The sequence below is a fragment of the Elgaria multicarinata genome, chromosome 4 (genome assembly GCF_023053635.1).
Source record: "Elgaria multicarinata webbii isolate HBS135686 ecotype San Diego chromosome 4, rElgMul1.1.pri, whole genome shotgun sequence".
Taxonomy (NCBI): Eukaryota; Metazoa; Chordata; class Lepidosauria; order Squamata; family Anguidae; genus Elgaria; species Elgaria multicarinata.
The window spans coordinates 139,225,617-139,240,616 of NC_086174.1; the positions used below are offsets into that span (position 1 = coordinate 139,225,617).

The 15,000-nt window shown below is 40.4% G+C and overlaps 1 protein-coding gene across 4 annotated transcripts in view; it reads left to right on the plus strand.

The window, feature by feature from the left end:
* FBXW11 (F-box and WD repeat domain containing 11) overlaps positions 1–15,000 on the plus strand; it is a 98,437-nt gene that overhangs the window by 22,212 nt on the left and 61,225 nt on the right. For 2 of the 4 annotated variants that reach the window (XM_063125283.1, XM_063125282.1), the window contains one exon: positions 7,149–7,250. The exons of the other annotated variants lie outside the window; for them this stretch is intronic. In XM_063125283.1, coding sequence (XP_062981353.1) covers positions 7,200–7,250 — 51 coding nt within the window. In that variant the 5' untranslated portion in view covers positions 7,149–7,199. The remainder of the gene's footprint in view (positions 1–7,148; positions 7,251–15,000) is intronic. 4 annotated transcript variants of the gene reach the window in all.

Genomic DNA, 15,000 nt, shown 5'->3' on the forward strand with positions numbered 1-15,000 from the left:
GTAGGGGATCCCCACCTATTGGAAGTTTGATGCGAGCAAGATCTGGAAGGGGCAATGCCACTCCCAGAGTTCTGTGCCCAGTGATGTATTGCCTCTCGCTGCTTATGGGGTTGTGGTAATGCTGGTTCAGGGTGAACAAAGGGGAAGGTGTTTCCATTCTCACCCTGTGGCAGTGGTGTTGCAGCTGAAAGAGGCTCGGTAGAAAGTGATGGGTGGAGTCATAGGCAGGACCCAAAGAACTGTGTACCTAATTCCACAAGCTCAAGGGGGCTTTAGGCTTTTTCTCCAATGACAGCCTGCCATTCTGCATGGATGAGTTTTTGAAACCAACAGGGTTTTGAAAGCACTTCAGTATATGGCACTATGGGCAGGGGAGATGTCAGCTCATGATGACCAAGTTATAAGAGCCAAGTCAACTCTTTGGTATTTGGAGGAGCTGAAGGTGGTGAAACGGTTGGATTGACGACTAAAGGTGGTGAAAAGTCCACAGCAAATAAAACTATACACAAGTAAGATACCACTTTTGGAGGGGTCTTCTGGCCACCATTGCATCCATACCGTGTTGTCCAACAGAGCTATTCTGAGTGGTGAAAGGCCTGCTTAATGTAGATCATGAGGCTCAGGTTGGAGAACCCTCTACTCGCTATGACCAATTTGCTTGCAATTTGTGGATAAAATCGCTCGTACTCATGCTGACTCGGATGCCATGCTTTTGATCGAGTCTGAGATGGATGTAGCTGTGACACAGTCTAGTCCTATTGTTATAAAGACTTTTCAGCTTGTTCAATTTAGGACGTAGACAAGCATCTTGGAGGACTGAGGCCAACCACCTATATCCTAGATCTTTGCCCGTCTTGGCTTTTATTAAACTCTGCCAGGGCAGGGCTAGACATCAGAAGTGACAAATGCTTGTTTGAGGGAGGGACTTTATGTGAAATGTAGTCATTTATCTGATAAACAAGATTGTAAGTTTACAAATGCAAATCTGTAACTCTGTTATCAACAGTACTATTGTATTATTGGTCTTGTATTATAATTATATTTAATTATTTAAAAAATCCTAAAAGAGGCAGGGGTTAGGCTCTAAAATCTCTGATAAAATCATTATCACTCTTTATCTAATTTTCCATTCTAAGAAGGGTTCTGGTACAGGTAGTGGTTTCTCAAATCCATAGAGTCTTGGAAGATGCTGATTATTCCAATCTAGGTTTAGGCCTGGTTTTGGGATTGAAACAGCCGTGCTAGTCCTGGTTGAATGACTTATGTCAGGGAATGGTCAGAAGGAGTACAACCTTGCTAGTTCTCCTGGACCTCTCAACTAATTCCGGTAGTATTGACCATGGTAATCTGGATTGCCTGACTAGATTGGGTTTAGGGGGGCATGATATTATGATGGCTTTGAACTTACCTGGCAGGTGGGTTTCAGAAGGTGATGCCTGTGTGTTACCACAATGTTCATTCTTGTTCGTTGTTCTATTTAACATCTACATGAAATGGCGGGTGGGCGGGGATTTATGCAGATTAGGGCTGCAGTGTCAGCAATATGCAGATGACATGCAGCTCTACATTATTTTCCACCTATTAATCCCAGGGAGGATATGGAGCTCCTTAATAGGTGCTTGGAGGCAGTTTTAGGATGGTTGAGGGAGAACAAGCTGAAGCTTAATCAAGATAAATTGTCTAAATCACAAAGTTTCAGAAGTAGGTTTCCTACCCTAAAACGGCCCTATGTCTTTTATCCAGAGTAGCTTGACAAATATAGTTGGGAAGAGGACAACTCCATTGAATTACTGAGCTTAAGCAGCTAAACCCTGAAAGGGAAGCAGTTTTCTGCGTGGGCATGAAATAACACATATAATCCTTTTAAAATGGCCAGAATTATGGCATCTCCCTTTGTCTAGAGGGGACCTTTCCCCCCTTAAAGGTAGCAACCAAGCAAGCTCTTACTTACCTCAAAGAAGCTGACCTTGTCTACTTGATTTTTTAAAGTTTTGCGCAAGCTCCCTAGCTATGAAGAAAATATCTAAAAGGATCACTTGTCAGAAAATGTAAATGGTTTATCCTTGTCCTCAAGGGGTAACATGTTTGAAGGCTTGCATTTTCTTCATCCCTCCTCTTTTCATTTTGGAGAAGGTCCATCCTACACTACAAGAGCACCTGCTTAGTATATAGAAGGTCTTCAGTTCAGTCCTCAATGAAAAGAGTCCACCTAGGAGGGCTTCCATTGGGTTGGGTGGATCAATGGTCTGTAGGGCAGCTCCATGTGTTCATTTTATAGCAGCAGTACCATTCTGTCGAGTGCCAAGCTTCTGGTCGTCTTTGTAGTCACAAGGTGAAGACAATCGCTTAGTAAATAGCTTTTATTATGCAAGCCACAGCCAGAGCGCTTCAGGTTACTGATGTAATCAGCATACAGAAACACAGAACTAAGTTTTCTAGTCATCTTTGCATAATACTAATTAGATTACAAGAAGCTACCTTTGATGAATACACTATGATAGGAAACTGCAAGGAAACTGGTACCAGCCGACAATGCAAAACCAGAGTAGCTTTTCCAGTCTTATCCTCAGGGAGGGTCTCCCCCTCCCTGAGCAGGGTCTCCCCTGCTCTTTTGAGCAGCCGATCTTTTAGAATGACTTACATCCTCAAGTTGCTTCTCCCTCCTAACACAGCATTTGATTCTTGGGTCCATCAGTCCCAACTCCTCCCCACCCTAACATCTTGCATTCCCATGGATGGAGAGGTCTCAAACTGGCTTTGATCCAACTCATCAACCAGAATCTGGAGACTCCTTTCTGCCACTGTTACTCTGCTTTATCTCTTGTGACCTTGGTAGCTCCACTACCTCTTCCTCATCTGACTCTGAATCTGCTCCCACATCTTCTTGAAGTGCTTCTTCAGAAATGTTGGGCCCAATCCTTACACGTTCGAAGTGCTTGCTGAGTGTAATGACTAAATTGGTCTGCAAAACGTGAATGAAAATACAGTTTGTATGAGTCCCTACAAATGTACTGGCCACATTACAAAGAAAAAGATGCAAAAGGAGGATAGCATAACATTGTCTTAACTTTTCAGAGAACATTAGCTCATCAGGTGATCATCAGAAAATAAAGCCTTATATAAATCATCTGTCCTTAGTCAGAACTTAGACGATGTGTAGTGGTAAGAATTGCACCAAGTTGTACTAATGTACATCTTTCACCACATTAAAGCAGGTCTAATTTGTGGTAATAACTAATTCCCCAAATCCTGTAATCACATTTCACTATTCAAAACATTCACATGTTCTTTAAAGGTGGCATGAAATGATCGTGTTTAATGCTTTAGAACTAAATTTGATTCTTTTGGACTTAACCTATGCATGTTCTCTCTAGTATTTTTTATTCCTGCTGTTCAACTCAAATTTACTCAATGCAAGCTAGCCTATTTTTCCTTACTAAGAAAAATATGGTGCTTAGAGTAAACTTGTTTGCCAAGAATGCTTACAATTATCAGTTAACTAAATTGTACAAGAAGGTGGAATGCATGCCAGTAACAGCTTACATAAATACATATGTGATAGCTGACGGCCATATTTTGGTCTTGGAAAACATTTCTTTCCAGGTCAGACCAGCCAGTAATGCTGGCAGGGGTAATGTGTTGTCCTTTTTGTTTTCTCTTGAAGTGTTTGATTTGACTTTCTTGCCTTGACATCTGTGCAAGCACTACCTTTGTTTTGGGGTCCACTGTGATCTGGATTAATTGGGGGAGGGACTGGTAGGTCCTGTCTATTTTGAGTGAATATGCACTTGAACCCTCCCAAAGTGGTTTCTATTGAACATTTTAAAAAAGTAATTGAAAAAAATGGGGAAAAGGATCACTAACCTTGAGTCCTTCCAGAAATTAAATTATCCTGTTTGGGTTATAGTTTTTCTTTAACTAGGAAGAAGTTACCTGACTTCTTCATTGATTTTTTGAGGACAGGCTCAAAGTTGTTAACAGACTTAAAAACTAAGCTTTGCTCCTTAAGCTACTTCAGTTTGGTCCACTTGGGTATCCTGTGATAGGCCAGTGGTAGCAACAAAAGCCTTAGGTGACCCTGTGTATTATGGCCTTAGATTGAAATACAAGGTGGAATGATTCAATACTTTATGCAAAGTCAAAGCTACAGAGTATTCAAATACAAGTAGTTCTGGGCATAGCAATAGCATTATTTTAATATTGGAATAAAATTATTTTACTTGAGAACATCAGTATACACTTGATGGGATCCAAACTACCCATAAGTAGAACTCTTGTTCAAGGGGTGCAGGCAAGTTTCACCAGTTCCCCGTTCTCCCAAGAGCTCCCTTAAAAGTTGTTGTGGAGGATCACAGGGCCCTCTGGAACAGCTTGGAATGTTGTTCCACGGACTGCATGTGAAAGCAGGAATTGGCAAAAATCGCCTTCCACCCATTCAGCAGGGAGTCTCTACTGGATCTTGGTCGCTTCTGCAAAGAGAAGGAGCCCTTCTGTTTTTAAAGGTCCCGCTTGGATGCAGCAGATATAAAGCTGCTTTATACAGAGTCAAATTATTGGTTTGTCTTGTCTATTCTGACTGACAGTGGTTCTCTAAGGCTTTAGCTAAAGGCGTTTTCCAGCCTTTCTCCCTGAAATCCTTTTTAACTGGAGATGCCAGGTATTAATCCTGGAATGTTCTATATATAAAGCATGTGCTCTACCAGTGAAATATGTGCTGCTGAATTACATCTCTGAATGAATCCAGTCATTGTGGTGGTCTGGAAAATAATTTGTATTTCTAGGAGCCAGCCTCAAATGTTTTAGGAGTCAAGTTGACCAAGTACTTGGGATTTTCCAGCCCTGTCTCGAAATACAGTTGGAGAGAACCTGGGTAACTTTGATATCAACATCCCCCCTTTTTTATTCTGGAAATTTCAAGAGAAGTGATATAAAAATCCAGAGGCTACCTTTTACCATCTACATCAGATCCTTCTCTTTTGTTTCAGTACATAAATAGCTTTATGGCACTCTTTAAGGTTATATCCATGTGCTGCTATTTCTAGAGCAGGGGTGGGGTGAGCAACTTGTGGCCCTCCAGATGTTTTTGGCCTGCACCTTCAGTGATCCTTCACCATTGACCACGCTGGTGGAAGTTGTAGGCCAGATCACATGGAGGACCACAAAATAGAACCAATTGCTCTGTGTAGACACTCTCTCTCCCCCCCGCCCCGTTCCCCCTCAGAAACTTCTAAAAGTAGGACTATGGATGAAGTTGGGGGAAGTTGCTGAAAAGGAAGTGATTGGGGTGGGGGGAAACTTTGAGCCATCTTATGCATGTGTGCTGAGGATTACAACCTTGCCATCTTTGGCCCATAGTCCCAGAGAAATGTTTGGCTAGTTTGCATTCAGTGTAGCTTTAGATTTGTGTTTCTCAAACTGCAACCCACCACCCTTCCAGCATAACAAACTGCTTTCGAATCTCAAGGGGGCTTCAAAAGCAGCTTATAATATGCCTTTTGCAGTGCAAACAAATGTCACATTAGACATGTACTGTCTTCTGTGCCCAATGTAAGGTAGCTTTCTGTATGTATTATTAGACATTCCTTCATTTTGGAGGTGTAGGAAAAACTAAATCTAGTGTAAGTGAATGGGTGTATTTAGGTGAGAGATGCGGCAAAATCTAAAGCACACCTGCTGCTTATCATTGAATACATTTTGTCTTTAGATTAATTGGGAAGCCCATGACCCTCTTTGAGGTCTTATAGTTTGAAAGTGGAGGATCTGGAGGATCATAGATCCTGAACCTGCCTCTTTTTAATGTGGTGAAGGATCATATAGATTCTATCAAGTACCATCCTCCTTATGCATTTAATAGTAAGAGGGATGTGACCTGTTAGGACATAAATTGGCCAGTCGAATGTTATTATCTGATGTTGTGAAAATGTTTTGCCTATTTACTTTTGGTAGGAGTACGTGCGATATAAGCTGTTAATTATTTATTGTCCCCATTGTCAATCGTTGACAATCCCGTTTTTCTTTAAAATGGAACGCTCCCTCAGAATGAAGTGAAATCCCTGATACCCAGCATAGTTACTTAAAAAGTGTTATTTTTGAGCACCTTTCTTCCCATATTTACAGTGGACCTTTGTAATATTGGGCCTAGAGCCAGTGTGGCATAGTGGCTAGAGCCGGGTTCTAGTCCCCACTAGGCCATGGAAACCCACTGGGTGACTTTGGGCCAGTCACAGACTCTCAGCCCAACCTACCTCACAGGGTTATTGTTGTGAGGATGAAATGGAGAGGAGGATTATGTATGCCGCCTTGGGCTCCTTGGAGTTAAAAAGGCAGGATATAAATGCAAAAATAAATAAATAGTTTCATTCCTGGTAAAGGATGAGATTTGGAAATTATCATCAGAAATAGTTGCAGAGAAATGAATTGATTTAATGTCAAGTTTACACATATAATACAACAGGAAGTTATTTTTTAACATAAGTCTAAATTAGTAGCAAGAAACTTATGAATAAAACACTGAATCAAGTCCCTAACTTGCGTCCTGATACGAGGCCTGCTTTTGTAGGGTAGCTTTGTTAAAAAAAAGAAAAGAGAAGAAAAAAAGAAGCTAATTAGCATTCAAGAGGGCGCTCTGAGCTCCACTTTCCAATGTACAGTTCCCATTTATTTCCTTTCTGAGCTCACTTACAGTGAAGCGGTTAGACCAATGAAGCTTGCTAGATAATTTGGAGCACAATCCACTAAGAACTGCTACTTCGCAATCTATATTTTGTTAGAGTTTGGTGCAAGCTCCAGTGGGTTGGATGCAGACTAAGATAGTTGTACCTGGGTCCCATTGAAATCAATGTGAACGGCTGGTCATGGCTTACTGAACTCCCATTGATCTCAGCAGGATTTATGTGTGACTAATTTAGTCTAGATCCAATCCAGAGTATGGTTCAGAATATGGAGGTTATATATGCAGTGGTAGTATTTAGTGGATTGAGCCCTTGATTGATGAACTGGCTAAGCAGTTAAGAATGGGATTTGATGTTGTTGGTTGCTTACCATTGGTTAATTACATATCCACTTTAACATACTAATAAGTTACCTGCGTTCAGTAACTTGTGGCATCTAACTGCTTCTTCTCTTCCTTCCTTTTTGTCATCCTGCAGTGTTCTGTGCCAAGGTCTTTGTGGCTAGGCTGCTCCAACCTGGTAGAGAGCATGTGCGCACTGAGATGCCTGCAGAGCATGCCCAGTGTCAGATGTCTCCAGGTGCCTTTCTTCTTTCTTGTTGTAAATGTGTTATGCGTATGCTGTGGTCATTGTTAAAATCTCTCTGGATTCAGTATGAATTGTATAGTCTCCTAAATGTTTTCTGTATGATTCTCATTCGTTTATGTAGGAGTCCTCCTTAAGAGAGCTCTGCATGAGATAAGCCATTCTAATTTGAAAGTGGCAAGCATTTTACTCTACCTGTTTTTCAAGTTGTGGTGCAAATAAGGGTTCCATGTTGCCTGTTTTTATTTTAAGCTTATGCACTTGAAAGCATTGGAACAATTTATGAAGGGTGGTATCAAAATCCTTAAATGTAAATAAGCAAACAAGCAAATTTATAAACCAGTTTAATTCCATTTTGACAGGAATGTGACTTCTCAATGTTCACACCAAATATTCTCGACAAGGTTTTAGGAATGTTTCAAGAAAAGGAATAAATGGCTCTTTCTTACCAGCATTAAATTATTACAATGGTGTTAGCATGGAATCCTATCAATTGCCCTGAGTTTCTTTCAAAGGGATGCATATATTTCTTTTTAACTGAGAAGGGACAAAACGTGCAAATAACAAGGTTACAAGCTGTAATTTCTAACAATTATAAATGAAGCTTTGTATAGGCAGTGTGTAGTGCAACTATATTATTAATTTCTGAGGACGTTATTTGACAAAATAACTGAACGAAATCATTTATAATATTATCTACAAGTACAATATATTTCTTTCTATAGAGTTCCTGCTTCAAATTAATCTCTCTTTTGCAATACGCTTTACAAAAATCTTAAAGCAACCAGTCATGGTACAGCAAAATGTTCCTATTGTTTTGCTATTCTTGCTATAGTGTGTGTGTATCAGAACAGTCAATTAAATCATAAGTATTTCATAAATGCCTTTCATCTGTTCTTGATATTGCATTTATGCTGTGTGTGAGAGAGATGGTATAAATGTGATACCACAGTATATCTTGGAAGTACACAAGACAGTGTTTGTGTCTACATCATTTATTGTATCAACACTAAAGCTAAATAGTTCTTGTACATCAGTACCAAAAAGTGCATGTTATATGAAATGCACATCATAGTGTCACAGGAGTCAGGACCCAATGATTGATTTGAACCCTGTTAAATACCAGTTAATACAGTTGCTAGATATCTCAAGAGAGAACTTCCTGTATTTTCTGGTAATCTAAGGATCAGTTTTAGTGTTGACTAGCACAATTATTTCTTCTTCTATTAGGTAATTGTTTTTCATTCATCCCAATGGCCACATCTCCTAAGGCCTCTTCTGCTCATGTATGGGGGTTTCTCACATACATGGCTTCCGTGACCATAAATTCAGCAAGCCTCAAAAACAAATCATTGAATACACAGGGAAACTGATGTGTGTTTGTACACACATGGTCGTTTCATATAGATTTTTCTAAGGGATAAATCCATCCTTGATCACTATCTGAAAATGCCTGAGTCTGTCCTTGAAATCAGTGTTGATATGTTAAAACCAGGAGAGACTACTGTTAGTATGTTATGCTTGACAATGTAGAATTTGTTTGGTAATGGGAGCTTATATGCATGAAAAACAGCCTTACATTTTCAGTCTCCTTTGTAAATGATTTTCTTCTCATTCTGATCATTTAGCTTTGTATTTTTTAGCTTTCATCTTCCTGCTTATCTATGAACTCATGATATTTGTTTATTGCAGAAATGATACTTGAATATAATAGATGGGGAGCAAGTATAACTCTGTGATAGAAAGGCAAGGGAGAGGGTGTCATTTCGTTGAGAGAAATCTACAGAATCAGAGGAGCAGTGAAGTGGCCAAGTTTGTCAATGTCACCAAATTATTTAGGGTAATTAAAACAAAAGGAATTGTGAGGAGCTCCAAAAGGATCTTTCCGAACAGGGAGAAGAGGCATCAAAATTGCAAATGTGGTTCAATGTAAGCAAGTGTAAAGTGCTGCACGTGGGGGCAGAAAATTCCAACGGATGGGATCTGAGCTAGTGGTGACAACCCAAGAAAGAGATCTTGGGGATGTGGCGGGCAGCTCAAGGAAAACGTCAACCTGCTGTAAAAAAGGCAGACTTCATATTTGGGCTAATTAGAAAAGGAATTGAGAAGAAAACTGCTCATATCATACTGCCCTGACACAAATCTATAGTGTGACCACACTTGGAATACTGTGTTCAGTTTTTGGAATGCTGTGTACGTACTTTGAAAAAATATATTGTAGAGCTGGAAAAGTGAAGAAAAGGGCAACTAAAATGATAAAGGGGCTGGAACATCTCCCCTATGAGAGAGGGTTGCAACAGGTGAGATTGTTTAGCTTGGAAAAAAGGAGGCTAAGGGGAAACATGATAGAGGTGTACAAAATTATGCATGGTGTGGAGAATGTGGATAGGGAGACATTTTTCTCCCTTTCTCAAAATACTAGAACCCAGGGTCATCCCATGAAGCTGATTGGTGGGAGATTCAGGACAGATAAAAGGAAGTACTTAGAAGTGTGTTAGATAAATTCTTGGAGGAAAAGGCTACTAGTCCTGATATCTATGTGCTACCTTCAGTAGCAGAGACAGTAAGCCTATGTGCACCAGTTGCTGGGGAACATGGGTGGGAGAGTGCATTTCTACTTGTGTCCTGCTTGTGGGTTCCTGGTCAACACTGATTGGCCACTATGTGAACAGAATGCTAGACTTAGATATACCCTTGGCCTGATCCAGCATGGCTCTTCTCATGTTCTTATTTTATGTGCCATCCTCTGTGCTGTAGCATCAGAGAGTTTTCAACCTTCTTCCGGTGTGTGTTAAACATAAATGATCCATAGAGTGGGATAAATGATGATATGGCTAACCTTTTTCAGATGAAGAAGCATTCAAAGCAGAATGCTAGATAAGATCCATTTCTCCCCCCTCCTCCTATGCATACCAAGTTCTTAATTGACTTTGACTATGTGGAAGAGAAATCTTGGGATCACAGTTCAAAATTCACTGAAAATGCCAGCTGTATGGGTTATAGCAATGAAAAAGGCAAATGTAATATTAAGAATTACTTGAAAATGAATAAATTCCTAGCAATTGCCAGTCCAGTTTTATGTGTATGGATAGATTCACCAATAGTTAGAATATAAGTTGCGATTCACATTGTTCCAATCTGAAAGTATATAATAAATGGTAGAAACAATAAAAGGGACAAATAAAATGGACTTCATTCTTACCATGAAGAAAAGCCTAAATAGAAGTTTTTCTACTATGGGAAATGTGTGGCCCTCCCATTTGTTGCTGGACTGCAACTCCCATCAGCCATAGTCAGCATAGCCAGCAGTGAAGGCTGATAGGAGTTGCAGTCCAGCAACATCTGGAGGGCTACCCATTCCCCATCCCTGTTTTCAGACCATGAGATATGCTTATAAAATAGAAAGTGAACACGGGAGAACGGTTGTTTCAAAACACAAACACTCAGGGTCATCCACAAGGAGCATTGACTGATAGTAGATGGAAGCAACCAAACAAAGTACTTCGATGTCATAGGATGTTGTGGTAGATATCGGCAGAAAGAGCTATTAAAAAGACTGCATGAAAGCATAGGAGATATCAACTTTGTGAATAATTAATCGGGAGGCAGACAATCTCCCCCCCCCCCCCCGCCCCACCTCCCATTTGCTCTTTCCTTCTCCTGGTGCCAGGGCAGGCAGTCCCTATAGCGCTGTGTTCTGTTTCTGTGGCTCAGCATTAATGCAGCTGCTCCTGTGTTACCTACCGCCTTTGTCATCTGGATTTAAAGTTGAAGGAAAGACCAGGACAATGCTATGCATGTGTAACTTTGCGTCTGTGTTTTTTAAAAAATGGCTACCACTTGAATGCCAGTGCCAGCTTTCAGTGACTGGGGAAAGCACCAAATGTATTTGGGGTGATGGTTTCGTTGCACTAATACCTTACGCTTGTGCTCATGGGCGCCAGGTTCAGTCCCACCTTACCCGACCCTGGGAGCCAGAGCATGACCAGACCTTTATCCCTGGCATCTGAGGTTCGAAAAAGAATCTCAAGCAGCACGGCTGGGAAATGCAGTTGCTTGGGACCCTGGAGAGCTACTTCTGATCGGAGTATACAATACTGGGCTAGTGGGACTGACCTGATCTTTGGCATCTTTACAGCCATATGTATTCAGTAGCTGTGTGGTGACAGACATGAGTAGCTAGGTGGCTAATAGGAGGGACAGTTTGCTGCTCTCTTACCTACTATTTGCAATGGGGAATGCTACAGTACGTAACTAGAGAATAAATTTATTTAGAGGTTGTTGCTATGATCGTCAAAAGTGTCAATGACTGTGCATGGTATATTGTTGGCTATGATTTAATAGGGATTTTATTTATTTATTTATTTATTTACTTATTTATTTATTTTATTTCTATACCGCCCAATAGCTGGAGCTCTCTGGGCGGTTCACAAAAATCTCTGGGCGGTATAGAAAATCTAGGCTGTCCTTCACCCACAAAAGTGGTTTTTAGCTGGGGGGGTTTGGGTGCAAAGATAAAATAGACCTTGGACTGATAATAAGAGGCAGTAAACATCAAGCCTAAAATTGGGAGGGATAAATCAACTAATCAACCAGCTGCAAATCATATGAACAATGTTACGCTGTAAATAAAGTGCCTGGGCAAATAACACACCTTAACCTGATGCCTGAAAGAGTACAGCATTGGTACCAGTCAGATCTCCCTTGGGAGGGCGTTCTAGAGTTTTGAGTGCTAGTACAGAAAAAGCCCCCTCCTCCATGTGTTTATAATGTGCTTCTCTTGCCAAAGGCACTTGGGGAAGGGTGTCTTCTGATGCTCTTATTGCATGAGTGATTGGTATGGGAGGAGGTATTTGGGTCTCAAGCCATTTAGGGCTTTGAATTAGACTTAGAACCTCCCGTAATCTTGCTTCTAGTTCTGTTGTCTAGTTCTTTGCCCAGGACTCTATGGGCAAAATTCTCATGTAGCAACAAGCCATAGTTTTTAAACAACGAGTTGTCGTGCCCAAGTGGGAGAGAATGGGTGTGCTGCCTGTAGTGCATGCACCTCTTCCGCTTTTACGTCTGAAGCCAGACCACTGAGTTGTTTATGGACTAAACAACCTAGTGGTTAACCCAACAACAAACCATGGGTTAATTGAAACGTGGGTTTTCATTACGTGCGAACTAGATCAACATTCTCATTCATCTCGACAATCTTAGTCTAGTCCTCTCACCTTCATCGCTATGAAAATTCATCAAAATGCTAACTTCCTGTGCCGCCACCATTTTTCATTAAGCAGCACCCTCATCTGATTTAAAGATTTCACATGTGCCACTTCAAGTGCTTTTCAATCTCTCTCCCCTTCTGTTATGTGCATGTGTGAAAGACAGAAATGCAATTTTAAATATGCTTCTACCTGACTTTTAAATCAATTGATGGTCATGCTGTAAGGTGGATTTATAATCACATTTCAACCTTTGTGTGTGTGTTTGTGTGTCAGAGAGAGAGGTCTGTGATGTATAGACGAGTTCTACTTGAAGCACTTCTTTAGTTCAACCATTTTTCTATAGCGTTGTACATGTTTGGAATGGGCCTTTTCTCTTTCTTAAGCTCTCTTCCCTGTGTAGAAATGTGGTTGGAAAACCATGTCAGTTTCACAAGTGCAGCTTTTCACAGGGCACCCACCTCTATTCTCCTCTTAACCTGTCAAGGTTGGGAGAATGGTGTTCACAGTTTTATTAATGTTGTGGAACGTTCACCCACCCAGTCTTCCTGACACCATTGGAGTTACTCTGCAGTGAAGAATTATTTTCCTTTTCTTAAAAGAAAAAGGAATGCATATGTACTAGTACTATTGCCCAGTAATACTTAAAAAGAAAGAAAATCAAGAAGCAGTGGTAATACTGACAGGGTTGCCCCTGACTATGTCAGTTTCACTGGAGAGCAGAAGAGGGTCAATAAAGAAAATTGCAGGGTAGGCTAGAAAGTTAACTAGGTTGCATTATTCTTGCTGGAGGGCAGGTTGGGCCAGGAGACAGACGGGGAGTGTCTTTTCCTTCATTACCTGGAGGGATCTGATATCTAAAGTGGGGAAGATAAATACATTGTGAACTGTGATATTATGCATTAACAGAATTGCAGAAAGATTCCAGAGTGGTGATGGAAACTTTAAAATGCATGAGTGATTTCAACCTTAGCAAACCTGTTTCCATAAAGATTTTCCAAGGCCACCATATTTTCAGTTTTTATTTTCTTTACCAGTTCAAACTCTTTGTCCCACCCATCCCCTCTAATTGAGATCTGTCCATTCTCTCGTTTGTCCTGTTTTAAATTAAGTTTATAATTCCTCTGGGCAGGAATCATGTCAGTTTTGTAATTTTGCACACTGTTGGACACCTTGGTGCTAAATAAATGTTTTGAAGTAGTCAAGTGTTTTAAACAGCAAATCATTCTGGGAGTTAAATGTAAAGAAAAGAGCTGCTTTTATCCTCGATTTTGGAATGTATGCCAGAGTGGAGTTGGGAGGTGATGTGTGATAACCTGCTATTCTACCTTGCCCACTTATTTGGTGCTCTACTGACCTACATTTGCCATAGTAATTGCGTGACAAAACTAGGTCAACTTCTGTTTCAGTTCTTACTACCTTTTGTCCCATTTGCTTAGTGGGGAAAGGGGCAGGATTGTGTGAACCGTCTGGTGTTCAGGGTTTTTCTTGTTACATGTATAAATAATCTCCAGAGTTATTTATATCCAGATGTTTGCTGTCATTGGGAAGCAGAAGACATTCTTTTGCAGATGCCAGCATTCTAGAATGACATTCAAGCATGATATTTAGCATACATTGAAGCATGTGTTTGCAGTGTATTGCAGGAGGTTAAAATAATTAAGGCACAAACGTAAGCATGTTTAGACAGAAAATAAGTCCTGCAACTCCCAGCATTCCCCAGCCAGTGTGATTAGCTGGGAAAAGCTGGGAGTTGTAGAACTTTTTTTCTGTCTAAACAGGCATAGGATGGTGGCCTAAAACTGCCGGTCAAAAGCCACTTGCAACCTTCGAATGGTCAAGCTCCCATATTGTGCTCTAGAGAGATGAAAAATCTATCACTTTAAATTATCAGAAGCAAGCTGGACTGATCTCCTGCTTTATTGCTTAAGACTGAGCTGTAGAGTAAGGGTCCCCAGCCCTTTTAGGGAGCATTTGAGAAACTGCTGTAAGCACCACCCCAAAGTGCTTAATCAGTGGATCACCGCTTCAGTTTCTACCTGTTTCCTCTAATAAATCTTAGGCTGCCTCTTATTCAGGAAAAAAACATTTGTTTCGTGTTGTTTCACAACATCTCTCTAATAAGGAATTGTCTAATTCAGCTAATTACTGGTGGAGCAATACAGCTAACGCTTCTTTTAAATATATGTTTTGGCAGTGTCCAGGAGTTGCCTCTTTTGGCTGAGGAAGTTATTAAACAGAAATTAAAATCACAAGTCCAGCATAAAAACAATATAAGATACAAAAGCTTAAAACATTTATATTTTAAAGTGCAAGCAGAATAAAACCTAGCAGCAAAATTTAAAACAGCTGAGCTAAAAGACTAGAATGCTAAAATACTAAAAAAAAATACTGGAAGGCTCTTTAATATTCACTGAGGTAGGCATGTTTTTAAATTATTTACCTGTTTCATGGAAATTAGCAAATGTTCAGTGTAAATTGAGTTTTTGCACCCCTTTAAGAGCTAAAAGATTGATATTACAACACTGTAAGGATAA